Genomic DNA, 17,860 nt, shown 5'->3' with positions numbered 1-17,860 from the left:
CAGTGTATTGAAGTTCCTGGCCAGAATAGGGTTTTCATTTAAGAGGCAAATTATTTAGAAACCTTGATGAGATAATTCAGTAGAAATTAATTTACTGTTTGTGGAAAAAGATATTCTGCCTTTTAAATGCTCAAGAAACAATATGGAACAATGGCAGTGCTTTAATCTGCATTCTATAATCTGCTAAATTGAAATAAAAACATTAACAGCATTTTTATATCAAAAATGTAATTACCTCCCTCAGCTATGCTAGCATAATTAAACAATAAAATACTAACACTGTAATAAATTTCACCATGGTTGTCACAATAAAAATAAAATTGTACTGTTGCTATTACTTTTTGTAAATCTAGTCATAGTACATTTCCCAGTGCCAGCATATCATGACATATGTTGGTTTATTATCTTTTCATACCAACTATAGAGCTAGATACAAATACTAATACTGAGATACTTATGGCCTCAGTAATCTTAAATGCAAGTAAATTGATGAGAAAGTAAATTGAAACAAATAGCTAGTCAATAAATGGCACCCCTACAAAATCCCATATGAGAGTGCCACTTTAAGAAATGGATGTTATATGGAATTTCTCTTTGGCATACTCACTGATATTTAACAATTTACCATTTTAAAAACTTCCTAGATGCTTTTTTTTAAAAATTTAAACAAAAGTGGCAATATAATGCAATGCCACTAAAAAAATCATTAGCAGTGTAATTAGCAATTTAGAGTACCATTATCCAACTTGTTCTGTACAGAATGCAGCTGTGACTGTAATTCTGCATCTGTTTCTTTGGTCAGAATGGTATTTTGGTAGACGAGTAGTCCAGCTTGAAATGAAATACTGTTCTTTCCTGTCCCCAAACCATTCTTTGGGATATGGTAACGTTATTTGAATAGCAAAGAATAGCTATTTAGGAATTCATCCTTTTTATGAAGTACAGTTGTCATCATGGCAGGCTTTCTATCCATTTTTACTCCAGATTAGGATGTGTCAAGGTAGACAGCACCACAGCTAATATCCTGTATTAGAAAAATACATTGTTATGTTTGGCCCAATTCTATACCTTTAAACCAAAGGGACTTAGCTAGCTTGACTTAGCTTGGTATCACATGGCCACCACTTGCTAAATGCAGGTTCCTGGCATCTAATTTGGGCCTTTCTTCAGCATTTCTATTTTCTGACCTATTTCTGGTAATTTCTGCATTCGTACTCTTGCCTCATCATTTGCAGCTCTGTTTGCATGTTAGAATGGACAGCTTTTGCTCTGGTGCTAAGTCTAGCTAGGATTCTGTCTTTAGCTACATTTATGCTTCCATCCACTCCACTTTGCCCTAGAGCAGCCTGGCTCCACAAATCTACCCACAAGTCAGTGATCCTACTGAGGCTGCCTTTGCCCATGCAAAGGAAAATCAGACATTTAAGACTTACACCTGTAATTCTAAGAGTACCTAATTGCTATAAAACTACAGAGGAACTAGTAGTAACTTTATGGTCATTTTGCCTTACCAGTATGATACTGAAGGAAGAAGACTGGTATCCACAGAAAGGAGATGACTCTTATATACCTGTTGCTTAAACTGGAGCCTACTCATTCTAATCTACTGCTGTTTCCTCTCTCAGAGATGTTCGGAACTCCCAAATCCCATTGTTCCTAAAGCAGCTACAGCCCTTCATGGAGATTAATGCTCCATGATGTTAGGACAAATCTGCAAAAGTCATTTTCCTTATGAGTCTCCTAATGGGGAAAACAGAGGTGTGAATCATACCCTGTGACCTTCCTTTAAAATCTAGAATGTATACTGCAAGTACCATTATTTGCTGGACCTTTCAAATTATTGAGGGTTAGTGAGGAGTAAAGAAGGTTCCAGTTTATCATTACCTACAGTATTTGAGCTGCTCATATTGCCCTCCTAGCACTGTTTCTAGACGGATTTTTAGAAATAAAGATGAATTATTTATTACAAGCTGCTGCTAATCGCAGTTCAGATGAATTTGTAGGGACAACTGGCCGCCTGGTCATATACCTAGTCTCATTCAGGCCACCTCAGAGAAGGAGTGGAATAAATAGATTGTAGAGATGGGAAGAGAAGGAACATACTTCCTACCAAGGCCAACTCAGTAGGCTTGCTGCTAGAAGGAATAACAGTGCAAGTTTGGGGGGAGGTTTGTTAATTTAGACATGGGTGCCCAGGCTAGATTACTCTGTTACTATTGATTGGTAGAACACTTCTAAGTCTCATTATTCCTAGCACCTAAACTTGTCTTATCTCTCTGAGACAAGGTTTCTGCTGACTCCTGAAATTAGAAAGAACTTTGAATTTCAGGGCAGTAGGAGATTTTATAGCTCACAGTCTGCATTCTTACTGATCTGGTTCAAATCTACTTTCTTCTCTCCCTCCCTCCCTCTCCAAGCTGAGCGTGGAGATTCTCTCTCTCCCTCTCCCTCTGCCCCTCCCCTGCTTGCACACGTACTAGTGTGCTCACACACTCTCTCTCTTAAAATAAATAGAACTTAAAAAAAAAAATCAGGATCCAAACAAGTTTTATACATTGTAATGTTTCTTATAGATCTTAAGTATTTTTAAATCTTGTTAAACTTCACCTTCTTTTTTTTTTTTTTTGTACAGTAATTTATTTTGAAAAAACTGACGTATGTGTTTTATAAGCATATTCCACATTCTGGAGTTAGTTGATTCTTTTCTTGTAGTGTCCTTCAAATGATTTCTCTATTCTTCATATTTCCTGTAAAACTTGCAGTTAAAGTTGGAGGCTTGATTAGATTCTGGTTCAAATTTTTTATAAGAATAGTTCATCAATAATCTATGTACTTCGTATTTGCATCCCCTCAGGAGCACAAAATGATCTGATTATTGGGTTCAGGGGTTATCAGCCTGATATACCCATAATAAAATTCGCCATTAATCTGTCTTCTAATGTTTTTTGTTGTTGTTGTTGAGATGATCATGTGGGTTTTTTCCCCTTTATTCCATTAATATGATGTATTACATTGATTGGTTTAAATCAATTTTGTTTTCACAGGCAAAATCCAACTTGGTCATAATGTATAATTCTTTTTATTCACGTCTTGTTTCAGTTTGCCAGTATGTTGAGGATTTTGGCATCTATATTCACAAGGGATATTGGTCTATAGTTTTCTTTTCTTGTGATATATTTGCCTGGTTCTGATATCAGAGTAATTCTGGCCTCATAGGATGAGTTATAAACTGTTCCCTATTTTTGGAGAGAGTTTGAGAAGAATTGATATCAATTCTTCTTTAAATATTGGTAGAATTTAGCAGTGAAGCTCTCTGGTCCTGGACTTTTCTTTGTTAGAAGCTTTTTGAATATTGTTCCAATAAATTGATCCATCAACTTGCTGTTGATGTATTCTGATTTTCCATTTCTTTATGATTTAGTCTTGCTAAGTTGTGTATTTCTGGGAATTTGTCCATTTCATCTAGGCTATTCTAGTTTGTGGACATAAAGTTGTTTATAGTACTCCCTTAACTCCTTTTATTTCTCCAAGATTGATTTTAATATCTCCCCTTCATTCCTGATTTTAGTAATTCTAATCTTCTTTTTTTCTTTTTTTTTCTTTCTTGGTCAGTCTAGCTAGTTTTGTTGTCTCTTCAAAGAACCAACTTTTGGATTCGTTGACCTTCACTATCTTCTTATTGTCTATTTCACTTGTTTTCTTTTTAATATTAATATTTATTACTTCTTTTCTTCTGCTTCCTTTGGGTTTAGTTTGCTCTTTTTCTAGTTCCTGAAGGTAGAAGTTTGGGTTATTGATTTGAGAGTTTCTCTTTCCTCCTTCCTTCTTTCCTTCTTTCCTTCCTTCCTTCCTTCCTTCTTTCCTTCCTTCCTTCCTGTTTTTTAAGTAATCTCTATGCCTAACATGGGCCTCAAACACACAACCTCAAGATCACACAACCTCAAGAGTTGCATGCTCTACCAACTGAGCCAGCCAACTACCCCAGCTTCTTTCTTTTGTAGTGTACCTGTTTAAATTTCCCTCTGACTCTGAATACTGCTTTCTCTGCATCCCATAAGTTCACATAGGTTTAAAACAACAACAACAACGACACATAAGTTATTTATTTTGAGAGAGGGGAGCAGGGGCGGGTGGGGGGGAGAGAGAGACAGAGAGAATGAATCCCAAGCAGGCTCTGCACTGTCAGTGCAGAGCCTGATGTAGGCCTCAAACACAAATCATGAGATCATGACTTGAACTGAAGTTGGACGCTTAACTGATCCACTCAGGCGCCCCTGCATCCCGTAAGTTTTTATATACACTGTATTTCATTTTTGTTCTTCTCAATGTGTTTTCTAATTTCCCTTTGGATTGGTTATTTAGGAGTGTGTTGTTTAATTTCCACATATTTTTGTATTTTCCAAATATTCTTGTTATGAATTTCTAATTTAATTCCATTGTGATCAGAGAACATTCTTTACATGATTTCAGTCTTTTTAAATTTACTAAGATTTGTTTAATGGTCTAACATATCTTCTGTCTTTGCAGATGTTACATGTGCACTTGAGAAGGGTGTATATTCCACTGTTGTTGGATGGAGAGTTCTATAGATGTCTGCTAGGTCGAGTTTGTATATAGTCGTGTTCAGGGCTTCTGTTTTCTTGCTGATTTTCTGTCTAGTGGGTCTATCTGTTATTGAAAGTGGTACTATAGTTGGATTTTCTATTTTTCCTTTCAATTCTGCCGGTTGTTGCTTCTTATATTTGGAACTCTCTTGTTAGACAAGTGTGTGGGGGGGGGGGGCAATAATTGTTGTGTGTTCTTTAGTATTGTTTTTTTTTTTTGAGCACCAATAAGTCTTTATTTGTTCATTGTGTTTGTTTGGGGGAAAGAGGAATGGTAAAGGATCAGCATATAGCAAAAGTATAGTGGAAAGGAAAGGAAGTACCCAGTACAGCAAAATCAACCATCGAATAAACACACGCTGGTAATGGGGTCACCAAAGCCCACGGGAGCACAGTCTTCTGCTGTTCAGTAATGAGAGGAAGATATCAAGGAAAGAACAGATAGGTATACAAAGGAGTACTATTCAGCAATCAGAAGGAACACACTATAACCCCATACAACAATGTATATGATCTTAAAAACATGTTGAACAAAAGAAACCAAAGACAAAAGTTACATACTTAATTTATATGAAGTTCAAGAATAGGTAGAAGTATCTGGATGATAGGAATGAGAAAGTGGTTCTGGGCTAGGGAGTGGAAATTGAGTGGACAGGTGTACAAGGAAATCTGAGATGGTGAAATGTTGTCTATCTTGGATGATACTTGCATCGGAGTATACAATTATCAGAACTCATTAAGCTGAAAACTTAAACTCTGTGCATTTTAATGTATGTAAATCATACTTCAATAAACAGACAAAAATATATTTGAGATGAAATTCACTTTATATTCTGAAGAATATGAGGATTTATGAAGGAATGATGGGAAACAGCCTTGAAAACATTTCATTAAAATCTTCTTGAGGATTATAGTGCAAGAGAATAACAGAACAGTGTTATCTTTAATATTAAAATTAATATTTTAGGGGCACCTGGGTGGCTCAGTTGGTTAAGCGTCCAACTTCAACTCAGGTCATGATCTCGCAGTGTGTGAGTTTGAGCCCCGCGTCGGGCTCTGTGCTGACAGCTCGGAGCCTGGACCCTGCTTTGGATTCTGTGTCTCCCTCTCCCTCTGCCCCTCCCCTGCTCACGCTCTGACTCTCTCTTTCAATAATAAATAAACGTTAAAAAAAATTTTTTTAATTAATATTTTAACATTTTTAAATTGTGGAACAATAATGAACACAAATAGAAACTCCAGTGTATCACCTTTTTTAGCCAATGTTTTATTTTTCCTATTAAGATATTTTTGAGTTTATTTTGAGAGAGACAGTGTGAGTGGGGGAGGGGCAGAAAGAGAGAATCCCAAGCAGTCTCTGCACTGCCAGCACAGAGTCCAATATGGGGCTCGAACCTACAAAGCCAACCACGAAGCCAAACCTGAGCCAAAACCGAGAGTCAGATGCTTAACCGACTGAGCTACCCAGGTGCCCCTCCTATTAAATTTTTTTTTTATCAAAATAAAATTTAACTATTATGAAATCCACAGATGTTGAGTGGACAATCCAGTGAGTTTTGACAAATGTATACCCCTGTGTGTCAGACATCCAATCAAGAAATAGAATGTTTCCATTACCACAGATCTAATATATTGGTTATATTCTTTCCCTGCTGTCCCTGGAAGATCATGGAGGTTAGTGCCAAATGCTTTGGTTTTCATAACTACTATTACAAATAACAACAAAACCCCAACATTATTAGAACCATTAAGGATGATAATTGTGGCAGCTGATAAGAAGTTAGTTGATCTCTGTGACTGTTCTAGGAACCCTAGGCCCAAATTGTGAAAAGTCCCTGAGAGAGCTAGTATTTAGAGTGTTTTAATATAAATTCCATAATAGTACTAGTAATGCATAATAATGTCTTAGGTGTGACATTCCTATGACCTAATTAACCAGTGTAAGGTTATAAAGAATTACCTCCCTGTAGTTGCCCTAATTTTTCTTTTGTTTCTGGTTGCCCACATACCTACAGTACCTGGGTTTTAAATATTTCACCGATAGCATAGGCTAGTAGTTCATAATAATAATAGCAGATCCTTTCCATCATATTTCATCCTAAAAGAACCCTTAGTTAGTACTTTCCAGATGGTTTATAATAGGTAAAAATCAATGAAATACAGGCACCTTTTTGGTAGACTATGCTTTAAACAAAGTGACAAAGCAAGTTACAATTTGTGAAAGATATTGAAGGAGAATGTCATATATTTGAAATTATGAAGTGAACATTCTTTTTTTTTTTTTTTTGGACAGAAAAATCAATGCCCAAATTTTAGTTTTGCTAACATACAAGGTTTGACCTCTTTACAAAGAGTACAGTGGTATTTGGGCTGATCATAGAATTTTTATCTTAATAGTGGTGTGAAATATCTCTAAGGACTCACTAAATATTACAAGCAGTTATAAATTATTATAGAATTGTGACTTATTGATTTCTCTTTCCTTAATTTTATTCACATCCTGAATTCTTTCCCTTCTCTAGCTAAATCTAGGCTTCTCACTTTTTCTTTCTTTGTTTTCTACAGGATCTGGTAGCTAGCCCTCCTTATTGCTGAGTGGAAAGAATGCTGAACTTCTCGTTTAGAAGCTCAGTCTTCCCTGAAATCCCAACCTTCTTAACTGTTCTTGGTGTGGGTTAGGTGGGCTCTAGGATCACTTTTAAGCATCTTCAGGGTTTTAAAGTTAGAGGACCTTGGTAAAACTTTAAGAGGAAAAAAAATCTTAGAGAGGTAAGATTATGCCCTTATGTGTATCCATAGTCAGTTATATAAAAATGTGTTATTTATTGAAGAATATTTAGTGGGATAGTAGGGGACAGTAGATTTTCATTTTTCCCTCTTTGTATAGTAATTGTAGACAGACATTTTTCCTTTTAACCAACATAGATGGCCAAAAAAAAAAAAGAAAGCAGAAGAGAAGCCTCAGTGTTTTAAGCTGAGGGGAAAAAATACACACACACACACACACACACACACACACACACGTATGCACACAAAGACTTATTTTATGAAAGCTAGAAAATGGTTTTCAAGGAGAAATGTATGATCTATAGTTGTAATGTTTAGATATTTGGCAATTGGAAAAAATAATTTTTGGTAAAATAGGAAAACAGATAGACATAAATGTACATTAGGGTAGTGACTTTCATTTCTTGTACATACACAGTGAAATAGTTCTGGGCAATAAATTCTTGGAAAGGTAGGGTAGAATTGGATAAATGTCATAGTTTATGACTGAATACATATAAACAGGTGAAAACTCAAGGTGGAGTGGTAATAATAACCACCTGATAAAGAGACTTAAAACCTTTTCACCTTACAAAAAAGATTGCTTAGAGTCATAACTTGATATTATAGTTTGATTTTTAAAAAAGGTATTAGTTATATTTGTGACTACTATGGATACATAAAATAAAGAATGGAATGCCTTTTGTTCCCCCAATACAAAAAAAGTATTTATCATATAAAACCTTAAGTGTAAAAAAACAAAAACAAAAACTGATGCTATAGACACTGGAACTAATACCAAGATTATTGAAAAAGGTGATACAGCCACTATTTCTGCCATAGTGTCTTAGAAATAAAGAACAGTTGACAATGAAGAATTATGTAACTATTTCAGGTCAGCTACCAAACAAAAGTTTAATTCTACAATGTTGGCAACATCATAAGCTTTCAGACTTTGTTATGCCCCCAATCCAGCCTATGCCATCTGTATCACCTCCAGATTTCAGGTTTTTCGTACCTTTATTTTCACTTATCTAAACTTCACCTTTCCTCCTTACAAGAATCCTGTAAGATTACTGCAGCCCACCTTGATTTTTCCTTTCCTCTCAGTTTTTGGTAACACCTATGCTACTGCTAAGACCTCTTCTCTGCTGTTTGTTCAGAGAACAATTCGTTCTCTTTCTTTGTACACATTAGTTAGTAAGTGCTGGGTGATGAGTAAGCATTACAGAAAACAATTTAAAGGGAATTCAGAAGAACAAGCAGTTAATAGTGTGATAATGGGTGTCGGGAGGAAGTGGATCATAAATGAGGACCTAAACAAAAGAAAGACTAGATCTTGGGGAAGATAAGAAAGAGGGCATTCCAGCTAGATCACAGAATGAGCTGAGGCCCAAATGTGCATAGTCTAAGTGACTGAGACTACAGGGGTCATTTCACATTAGATGAGAACAAATGAACAAATGAATGTATTCAAGGTAGAGTGGCTTAGCCAACGTTACTGGACTGTTCCTTTTACATCATTCATTCATCCACACATTTTTGAGTTCTAGGGTACAAAGATGAAGAAATGACATTTATTTTCAGGAACTCAAATTCTAATGGGGCAGACAGAAATGTAAACAATTATTAAAATTTACTGTCTCCAGGGGTACCTGAGTGGCTTAGTCAGTTTGTGGTAGAGCCCCTCCCTAAGGAATGTGGTAAAAACCTCAAGACAAGGGAAGACAGCCTGGCTCTGTGCTCACACGCAGCATTCCTCTTGACTCTAACATGGACCGCCCAATCGGCCTGTGTGTTATCATATATGGAAGACAAAGAAGCAAAAATTGTACAAAAGGCAACACACACACACACACACACACACACTCCGCTGCACTCAGGGCTCAGCCTTTTGGGGGTCTTAGCCTGCTGAGCCTGTGTTGGCACAAATAAATCTGCTTCCTGGAAAGAAAAGCCTCAGTATCCCAACACTCTGTGTATGACTGGCCTCAACAAGTTAAACACCCAACCCCTTTGTTTTTAATATAAGGATTATTTTAGGCTGGCTATTTTTTTTTTTTTTTTAAGTTTATTTGGAGAACGTGAGGGACAGAGAGAGAGGGAGAGAGAGAATACCAAGCAGGCTCTGCTGTCAGCACAAAACCCAATGCGGGACTTGACCTCAGGAACCATGAAATCATGAGCTGAGCCAAAATCAAGAGTTGGATGCTTAACCAACTGAGCCACCCAGGCACCCCCAAGCACTCAACTCTTGATCATGAGATTGAGCCCTGCCTCAGGCTCCAGTCCCAGCGTACTTAAGCTTCTCTCCCCTCTTCTCTGTCCCTTCTCTGCATCCCCCCTACTCACATGGGTGCTCTCTCTCTCAAAAATAAAATAAATAAAATTTACTATCGCCAGTAAGAGCTATGTGCAAGGTGTATGGGAACACAGAGGAGAAAGCTGCAGAGAGGATTTGCATAGGATAGACCAAATTCTCAAGGCCCTTAAATGCCATACTCAATTGTTTGAACATTATTTTGGTTATCCTTAAGACAAGTCACTGTGTCAGAGCAAATTTGTGAAGGTTTAAGACAGCACTTATCCTTCCTAGGACTTCCTTGTGGATTTTCCTAAGAGAAACTTATGACAGTTTCCCTGGCCTAGCCCCATAATTATACTTCAGGTCCAGCAGACGGCAAAAGTCAGGATATAATTGGGAGAGTCAGTCATCTCTAAACTGTTTGGAAATACCATCTCAGATGGTAGTAAATTTTTAATATTAAAATTTCATAAATAGCAAGTTGAGATGCCCTAATTAGTGTGGAGACCTGAAATAGCTACAAAACTTGAAAAAATAGTGTTCACTTTGGAGGTAGTAATGGAGTATATTTAAAATCTGAAAAGAAAGATCAAGGAAAATCATACTGGTTTGAATTTTGCAAGTTTAAAAGACATTCTCAACTAAATGTATTTTTGTCTCAAATTAATATTTATTTTTAGTCATTTGATTCTTCAAAAATCACAAGGAAGAACAGTATTACAACTTACTCTCCAACAACTGGAACTTGTCAAATGAGCCCATTTGCTTCTCCTGCAAGCTCTAAAGAACGAGACCACAAAAGTGAACCATCAAATGGTTAGTTGAACATTCTTTTCCATTTATTGTAATATTTTTCTACTTATTGGCTAAATCAGAATTTTCATTTAATAATATATGGATCTTGCTGCAGCTGATTTTTCTTAAAGAATTCAACATAAAGAAGGCTAGAATATAGGTACTACTTTGGACATAAATGTAAACTTTCTAGGCACTTATTTTAAAATGCTACTGCAGACTTTGTTCCCTTACTGTCCCATCCATTAAACAGAAATTATGGTCTGACTGCCTTCAGCTACTATCAATTACAGTGGTTACAGATACACCCCTTAACAAGCTATCCATCATGTGCATAAATTAAAGGGCATATAATTCAGGTACTGCTGCACTACAGTTTAAGAGAGAAACCTCTAAATGTTATTTTTATTCATGTTGTCTGTTTAGTTTTATTCACATTTTGTTTATCTTTATATAGCTTGCTTTTATTTATTATATTTCATTCCCTTCTTTTCCTTTACTATTTTAAATGGATTTGCAAAAAAATTGTAGTTTTCCACTAGAGGATAGCCTAATTTTACTATGAAATTGTTTATTTTGAAATATTGTTAATTTTGGCCATGCATATTTCTTGTTCTCTGGTAGTTTATTGCTAAAATATTTTTTAAAGATATATGAATCTAGATTTCATAGGTTTAATTTTTAATATTACAAAAAGTCATGAATTAGTAACATGTCAAGTTTCTGTAATATAAAATTCTAAGTAGGCTCAAATTTAATAAAATATATTTTAGATGTGCTGTGATTAGCCTAATTCATATTTTATTGTTTAACATTTATTGAGTGCTAAGAATATACTAGAAGCCACACAGAAACAAAGAAATCTCATTTTACCCAATTTGTTGTAATGAAACCTATAATAAGATCTTAAACTTTTGAATGACTTTTATTTTACTTTAATCAAATGCTTTTTATCTTAAAGCTATTACTATTAGGTTTGCTTTCACAAAAATGTATGAAGATGTATACATTTTCTTCAAGCTCTATCTGTTTTTAATACACTTGATATATCTTTTGTTTAAAATTAAAAATTAGTGCCTTAAAGATGGCACATCACCATACTGAAATGTGAATAGATTTTAAGTGGATACCTGCTCGATTTCCATATTGAAATTAAATATGGACTTAAGGGAACATTCCTTTTGCCTATAAAAAGACTGGTCACGTGATCCCAGTTGACATTTAAGTGGATAATTATCACAGATTATAGTACTAAGTAAGCTCTTTTTTAAAAAGTCATACAGCAAGGGTTCCTGGGGTGCTGGTAATATTCTATTTCTTAACTTACATGGTGGTTATACTGGTTCATTAAACTGTACATATATGTCTTATATATTCTTTGATATATATATCTCACATACAAAAGTCTCAAAATAGAATTCTCTAGGATCTTATATCACATTATGTCATTTGTAATCATTACATTGCTCATCCTGATATGTCATCTTATACACATTTTAGAAATAAGAAAGTCTGACTCTTATGAAGTAATTTAAGTTCCAAATGATCCCATAACTTCTATTAACAATTCTCAGTTTTTAAATATTATACAAAACATAAGGTGCAACTTAAATAAGCTCTTTTATTTAAATAGCATTTTCAAGGGCGTTTTAGGTGCAATTCACTTCCCATCACACTTAGGATATAATTCAAAACCTTATCATGACTTTTAAGGCCATATATCATCTAATACCTGACCACCTCGTCTATCTCATTTTCTACTACCCTTCCCATGTTTACACTACCTTAACCACTCTTACTATCTTGCTATTAATCAATCATGTCAAACTGCTTCCTGCCACAAGGTCATTGCACTTGCATGTCTCTCAACCTGAAATACTCTTCCTCCTAAAATACTCTTCTTTTACGTATTTCTTTTCTTTTCTTTTTTTGTTTTTAAGTTTATTTACTTTGAGAGAAAGAGAGAGAGTGCAAGCAGGAAAGGGGCAGAAACAAAGAGACACAGAATCCCGAGCAGGCTCTGTGCTGTCAGCGTAGAGCCCAATGTGGGGCTCAAACTCACAAACTGTGAGATCATGCATGGTCTGAGCCAAGATCAAGTCAGATGCCTAACCAGCTGAGCCACCCAAGCACCCCTTCCTCTGGGTATTTCTAAGTACTTTCTATATACATTTGAACTATGTACTATGTGAACAGATGACTTAATACTAAATTTAAATCTATTTGTACTTCTAAAAGAAAGAAAGATCTGTTTCTAAGTCTTCCCTCTGCATAGATTCTACATGTGGGCCAAAAATAGGGTGAGTGATTCCAGTTTATACTTTTGAGATATGTATATTTATTTACTTATCATTGTATATGTTTCTCACTGTTGTATATGTTTATGTGTCTGTATCATTATATTGCTGCCCTCCCCTACTCCTTAGCAAATTTCTCCAAACTATTATGTTTTCGGTGAAGAGGAAGGATGCATCAGACTTAGTATTTAATAATTGAGTGGAAGGATAAACAACAAATTTGCATGGTCAAAGAGAGTCCTTGTGAATTAGACAGTAGATCTGTAGAAATCAGCCAGACTGTAGCAGTGTAATAGCACAGAGAGATAAAGAGATGGAGAATATGATAAAACGATAAAAAGAAATGATGAATAAAATAAGAAGCTCCAACATATGTCAAATAGGAGTTCCACAAGGAGGAAATAGGGAGAATGGGGCTGAGGCAGTATTCTAAGATAAAAGGACCATCAGGGTTTTTTTTATAATTTCAATTTCACAATTAAGGAAAGATGAGAATTTCCAGGTTAGAATAGCATGCTTAGTTTGAGCAGGATGAATTAAAACAAACCCTTACCTAGTCATATCATGGTAAAACTACAGAACATCAAAGACAAAGAGAAACTTTTAAAGGCCACCAAAGAAAAGACATCTAACCTACAAGGGAATGACAGACTGATAGTAGACTTTTCATCTATAGCAATAGATTCTAACAGGAAGTAGAATGATACCAACTAAAAATCACAGCTGATTTTTTTTATTCAGGAACTGAGGATGAAATAAAGATTTTTTTCAGACAAAGTCAGAAAGAATTTACCATTCACACGTACTCCATGAAAGGACTACTAAAACGTGTACTTACATAAGCAAACTGAGCCTCCAGTAAAGGAATGGACTGCAAAGAGCAATGGTGAAAAAATAAATTAGCAAACTTGGTGGTAAATCTAATTATAAATCTAATTATAAAAATGTGACTACAAACTCCACTGACCATAAAGCAAAAGACAATTTGAGAGATGGAGTTAAAAACAAATAATAGACTGTGATAGCATGGAATATTGATGAGGGAGCAGGAAGAAGCTAAAGTGCTTTAAGATTCTTGTAATTTTTAGGGAGCAGATAGAATATCTGTTAATTGACTTTATAATTGAGTTTTTGTTTACTTGCATGTAAAATGGGGAAAGTAATAATATCTACCCTAGGATTGTTGTGAGAATTAAATAAATTCATATACAAAAAGCACTTAGAACAGTGCCTGACATGTATTTAAGTTTTCAACACGTATTTTAACTGTTTTTATTAATATCTTTATTTATGTTTTAAGAAAAGATATAGGATGTTTAAGAAAACAAAGCAAATATTGGCTTGAAAAAAAGTTATAGTTGGCATAAGAATATTAATATAGACCAAAATAGATTTTAAGGCAAAAAAGCTTTATTGAAGATAATTGAACTCTTTACATAGTGGGAGAAGGGAAGAGTCACTATCAGAAAAAGAATCCTGAAACTATGTACATCTAAAACAAAAACTCAAACAAAACATAACAAAATGGGACAGGATTATAAGGAGAGACCCACAAATCCCAAATCATAGTAGATTTTAAACTACCTCTTTCAGGGGCACCTGGGTGGCTCAGTTAATTAAGTGTCTGGCTCTTGTTTTCAGCTCAGGTCATGATCTCATGATTCCTGGATTCGAGCCCCACATGGGCTCCACACCAAGAGTGTGGAGCCTGCTTGGGATTCTGTCTCTCCCTCTCTCTCTGCCCCCCCCATTCTCCCTCTCTCTCTCTCTCTTTCTCTCTCTCTCTCTCTCTCTCTCCCAAAATAAATAAATAAACTTAAAAAATAGTTTAAGAAACTGATGAAATAGATAAAAAACTTAGGACAGATGTAAACAATTTGAACACAGCTAGCAAGCATGATCTAACAAACTGTGGTCAAACACACACACCTCACACATGATAAAGCATGACAGAACTTTAACAAAAATATAGCCAGTTTGAGAGCACCTAGGTGGCTTATTCAGTTGGGTGTCCAACTTTTGATTTTGGCTTGGGTCATGATCTCAGGGTCGTGAAATCGAGCCCCAAGTTGAGCCCCACACTGAGCACAGAGCCTGCATATGATTCTCTCTCTCTGCCCCTACCTCCCCCTCCCCCCCCAAAAAAAATATATAGCCAGTTTGGAGTCACAAATAAGTCTCAACATACTAAAAATTGCTATCAAATTTTCTGACGAAAATTTCATGCAATTAGGAATCAATAATAAAAAGGCAGCCCTCTAAAAATTTTTAGCCCACGTGTTTGGAAACCTGGAAACTTCTAAATAATTCATTGTTCAGAAAAATCATAAAGGAAGGTATAAAATATTTAAAATGGAATGATAATGAAAACAGAAAACTTACAGGAAAAATTTACACCTGAATACTGCATTATACTAAAACAGTTCTTAGTGGAAATTTTATACTTATAAATGCATATATTTAGAAAGGAAGAATGATTGGGGCGCCTGGGTGGCTTAGTCAGTTAAACAACTGACTTCGGCTCAGGTCATGATCTCACAGTTTGTGAGTTCAAGCCCCGCATCAGACTCTGTGCTGACAGCTCAAAGCCTGTAGCCTGCTTCAGATTCTGTGTCTCCCTCTCTCTCTGCCTCTTTCCTGCTCATTCTCTGTCTCTATCTGACTCTCAAAAATAAATAAACATTTTTTAAAAATTTAAAAAAAAAGAAGGAAGAATGATTGAAAACCCATGAGGCAAGCATTCAACTCCAAAAGATGGAAAAAAATAGAACCTCCCAAAATATAAGAAAGGAAATAGTAAAAGATAGAAACTATTAAATAGAAAATAAGATAATAATAAAGAAAAGCAACAAAATCAAAAGCGGGTTCTTTGAAAAGACTAATCAAATGGTAGATCTCTGGCAAGACTGATTTCTTTTTAAGTGGGAGAAGGGACAGACAATATGTATTTCAAAGGAGCTGATAAATTATCAGTTTAAATATCTGATGAGCAGTTTGAGATATATGAGCCAAATGCTTCTTAATGTGAGTCTAATTTGGGTGAAAGCTTTAAAAACTTACCATTCTGCTTCTCAAATATTAATGTTTTAATAGCTAAAAAGCAATTGATTTTCTCATTGATACCTTTCTTTTCAATAATATAGGAAATATTTTAACAATATATTTCCATACATGTGACTCAATAAAAGTATTTTGAATTTTAAAAAAGGAACCATTAGCATTGTTATTTTTCATAAATTGATCCTCTAAAGAGGTTCCTCACTCTCCACTCTTGTTTAATAATAATAATGCGGTTAACTAAAAGAATAACATGATTTCATTTTCCTCTTAGCCTACAGGCTCTAACTTGATCTGGCAATAACTCTTTTAGAAAAAAATTACTAACTAGTGTGTAATACCTTAGACAAATCACTTGAACCTGTCTGGGTCAAGGTTTTCCTCAACTCATAACTTTTGGTTTGGGACCAAATGATGCCTAAGATGTATGTCAACTATAAAGTGTACATATCCGGAAACAGCATAATACCAACCTAAACCTGTTTAAATAAGTGTAACATCCTGGTTAAGAGAACAATCTTTGTAGCCAGATGACTGGGTTTAGATCCTAACTCTGCCACTTACTAGCTTTAGGGCCTTGGATAAGTTATGTAGTCATTCTGTGCCTCTGTTTCCTCATCTGTAAAATGGGAATAAGAATGACCAATTCAGTTTTGCAGAATAGTTTATATACGTAACATTTAAATCAGCTCCTGGTGCTAAAAATACTGTGTAAGTGTTAGCCATTATCATTAAGGTCATTGATTGTATTTCTAAACATTGTGGTCTATTGAAAGTTATCTTCTCTGGTTAGAGAAAGGGCTCCTTGAGCCTTACCAGAAAGTCTAAATACAATTTTGAATATAGTCCAGATTCAGTGATGGTACATTTTTCATCAGTGTATTGTGAAACTCCTTTAAAGGGAGCCACATACACAACTGTTTGTTATGTATAACCTAGCAAGAAAAAGACCATTTATAATCTGTGGCTCTTTAACATATGTTCATTGTTAATAGAATGAAACGAAATCAAGGAAGTAATCATTAAATAACTGGAATACTCTCTTTTTTTTAAATTTTTTTAGTGTTTATTTTTGAGAGAGAGACAGACAGAGCATTAGTGGGGGAGGGGCAGAGAGAGAGGGAGACACAGAATCTGAAGCAGGCTCCAGGCTCTGAGCTGTCAGCACAGAGCCCAAAGCAGGACTCGAACTCACGAACCATGAGATCGTGACCTGAGCCAAAGTCAAACGCTCAACCAACTGAGCCACCCAGGCACCCCTGAAATACTCTTAATGATATATTAGAGTCTAAACAGTCTCTGGTAACTGGTCCAAGTGTTATTCTTAGAGATATTAAAACTCCTCCTATTTAACAGTTGGAAAGTATATCAGAAGCGTAAGTCCTTCCATGAGAAGATGGAGATTAATGCTATTGATTGCATTTTATAGGATAAGATATCTAATCCCCTTACAATAATAAAAATGTTTCAACAGGCATTGACCACCTGGTGAAAATTCAAATAAAGCATTCTTTTACTATTTCTCACCTAACTTTATTGACTGATGGTGCTAAAATGTGAAAATTAATTACAAGTTAAAGGAACAATAACTTAATTTTGGAGCTTTATTGAATGCAGACAGCATAGTACAAAATTCAGGAAACTAGTATTAACCTTGAGGCAAAGATTCTCTGAGATAAAGGTTCAATGTGTATCCTGGAATTTCATTTGTAGTTTTCTACAAAACAGATACATTTTTAGCTTGATTTTTTTTTTTAAAAGAGATGGATTTTAATAGGCTTTTTCCTCAAAGTTCTCTAAAATCATAAATAAAATATTGTTACTGTTTTTCCCGTTAATTCTTTGTTAAATAAACTCTTACTATTTGGAATTTAGGGATATAGACAAGTCAAATAATAAAAAGTTAATAAACAAGAGAGATAACTAGTACTTTAACACAACTTCTGAATCACAAGATTTTCTTTTTGGGATTTTAAAGACTATTTTGAGATAACTTAGTTACATGATTTTTTTTGAAAGAAGCCGCAGATCCAAAG

At 35.1% G+C, this 17,860-nt stretch overlaps 1 protein-coding gene across 1 annotated transcript in view; it reads left to right on the top strand.

The window, feature by feature from the left end:
• Positions 1-17,860, top strand: part of LOC122225894 (integrin subunit beta 3 binding protein) — a 68,457-nt gene that overhangs the window by 21,319 nt on the left and 29,278 nt on the right. The window contains exons 4-6 of the mRNA XM_042948609.1: positions 4,528-4,605; positions 6,270-6,278; positions 10,356-10,491. Coding sequence (XP_042804543.1) covers positions 4,528-4,605; positions 6,270-6,278; positions 10,356-10,491 — 223 coding nt within the window. The remainder of the gene's footprint in view (positions 1-4,527; positions 4,606-6,269; positions 6,279-10,355; positions 10,492-17,860) is intronic.

This window comes from Panthera leo, chromosome C1 (genome assembly GCF_018350215.1).
Source record: "Panthera leo isolate Ple1 chromosome C1, P.leo_Ple1_pat1.1, whole genome shotgun sequence".
NCBI classification, from domain to species: Eukaryota; Metazoa; Chordata; class Mammalia; order Carnivora; family Felidae; genus Panthera; species Panthera leo.
The sequence above is the reverse complement of the archived record's forward strand: the minus strand, read 5'-3'. Positions and strand labels throughout refer to the sequence as shown.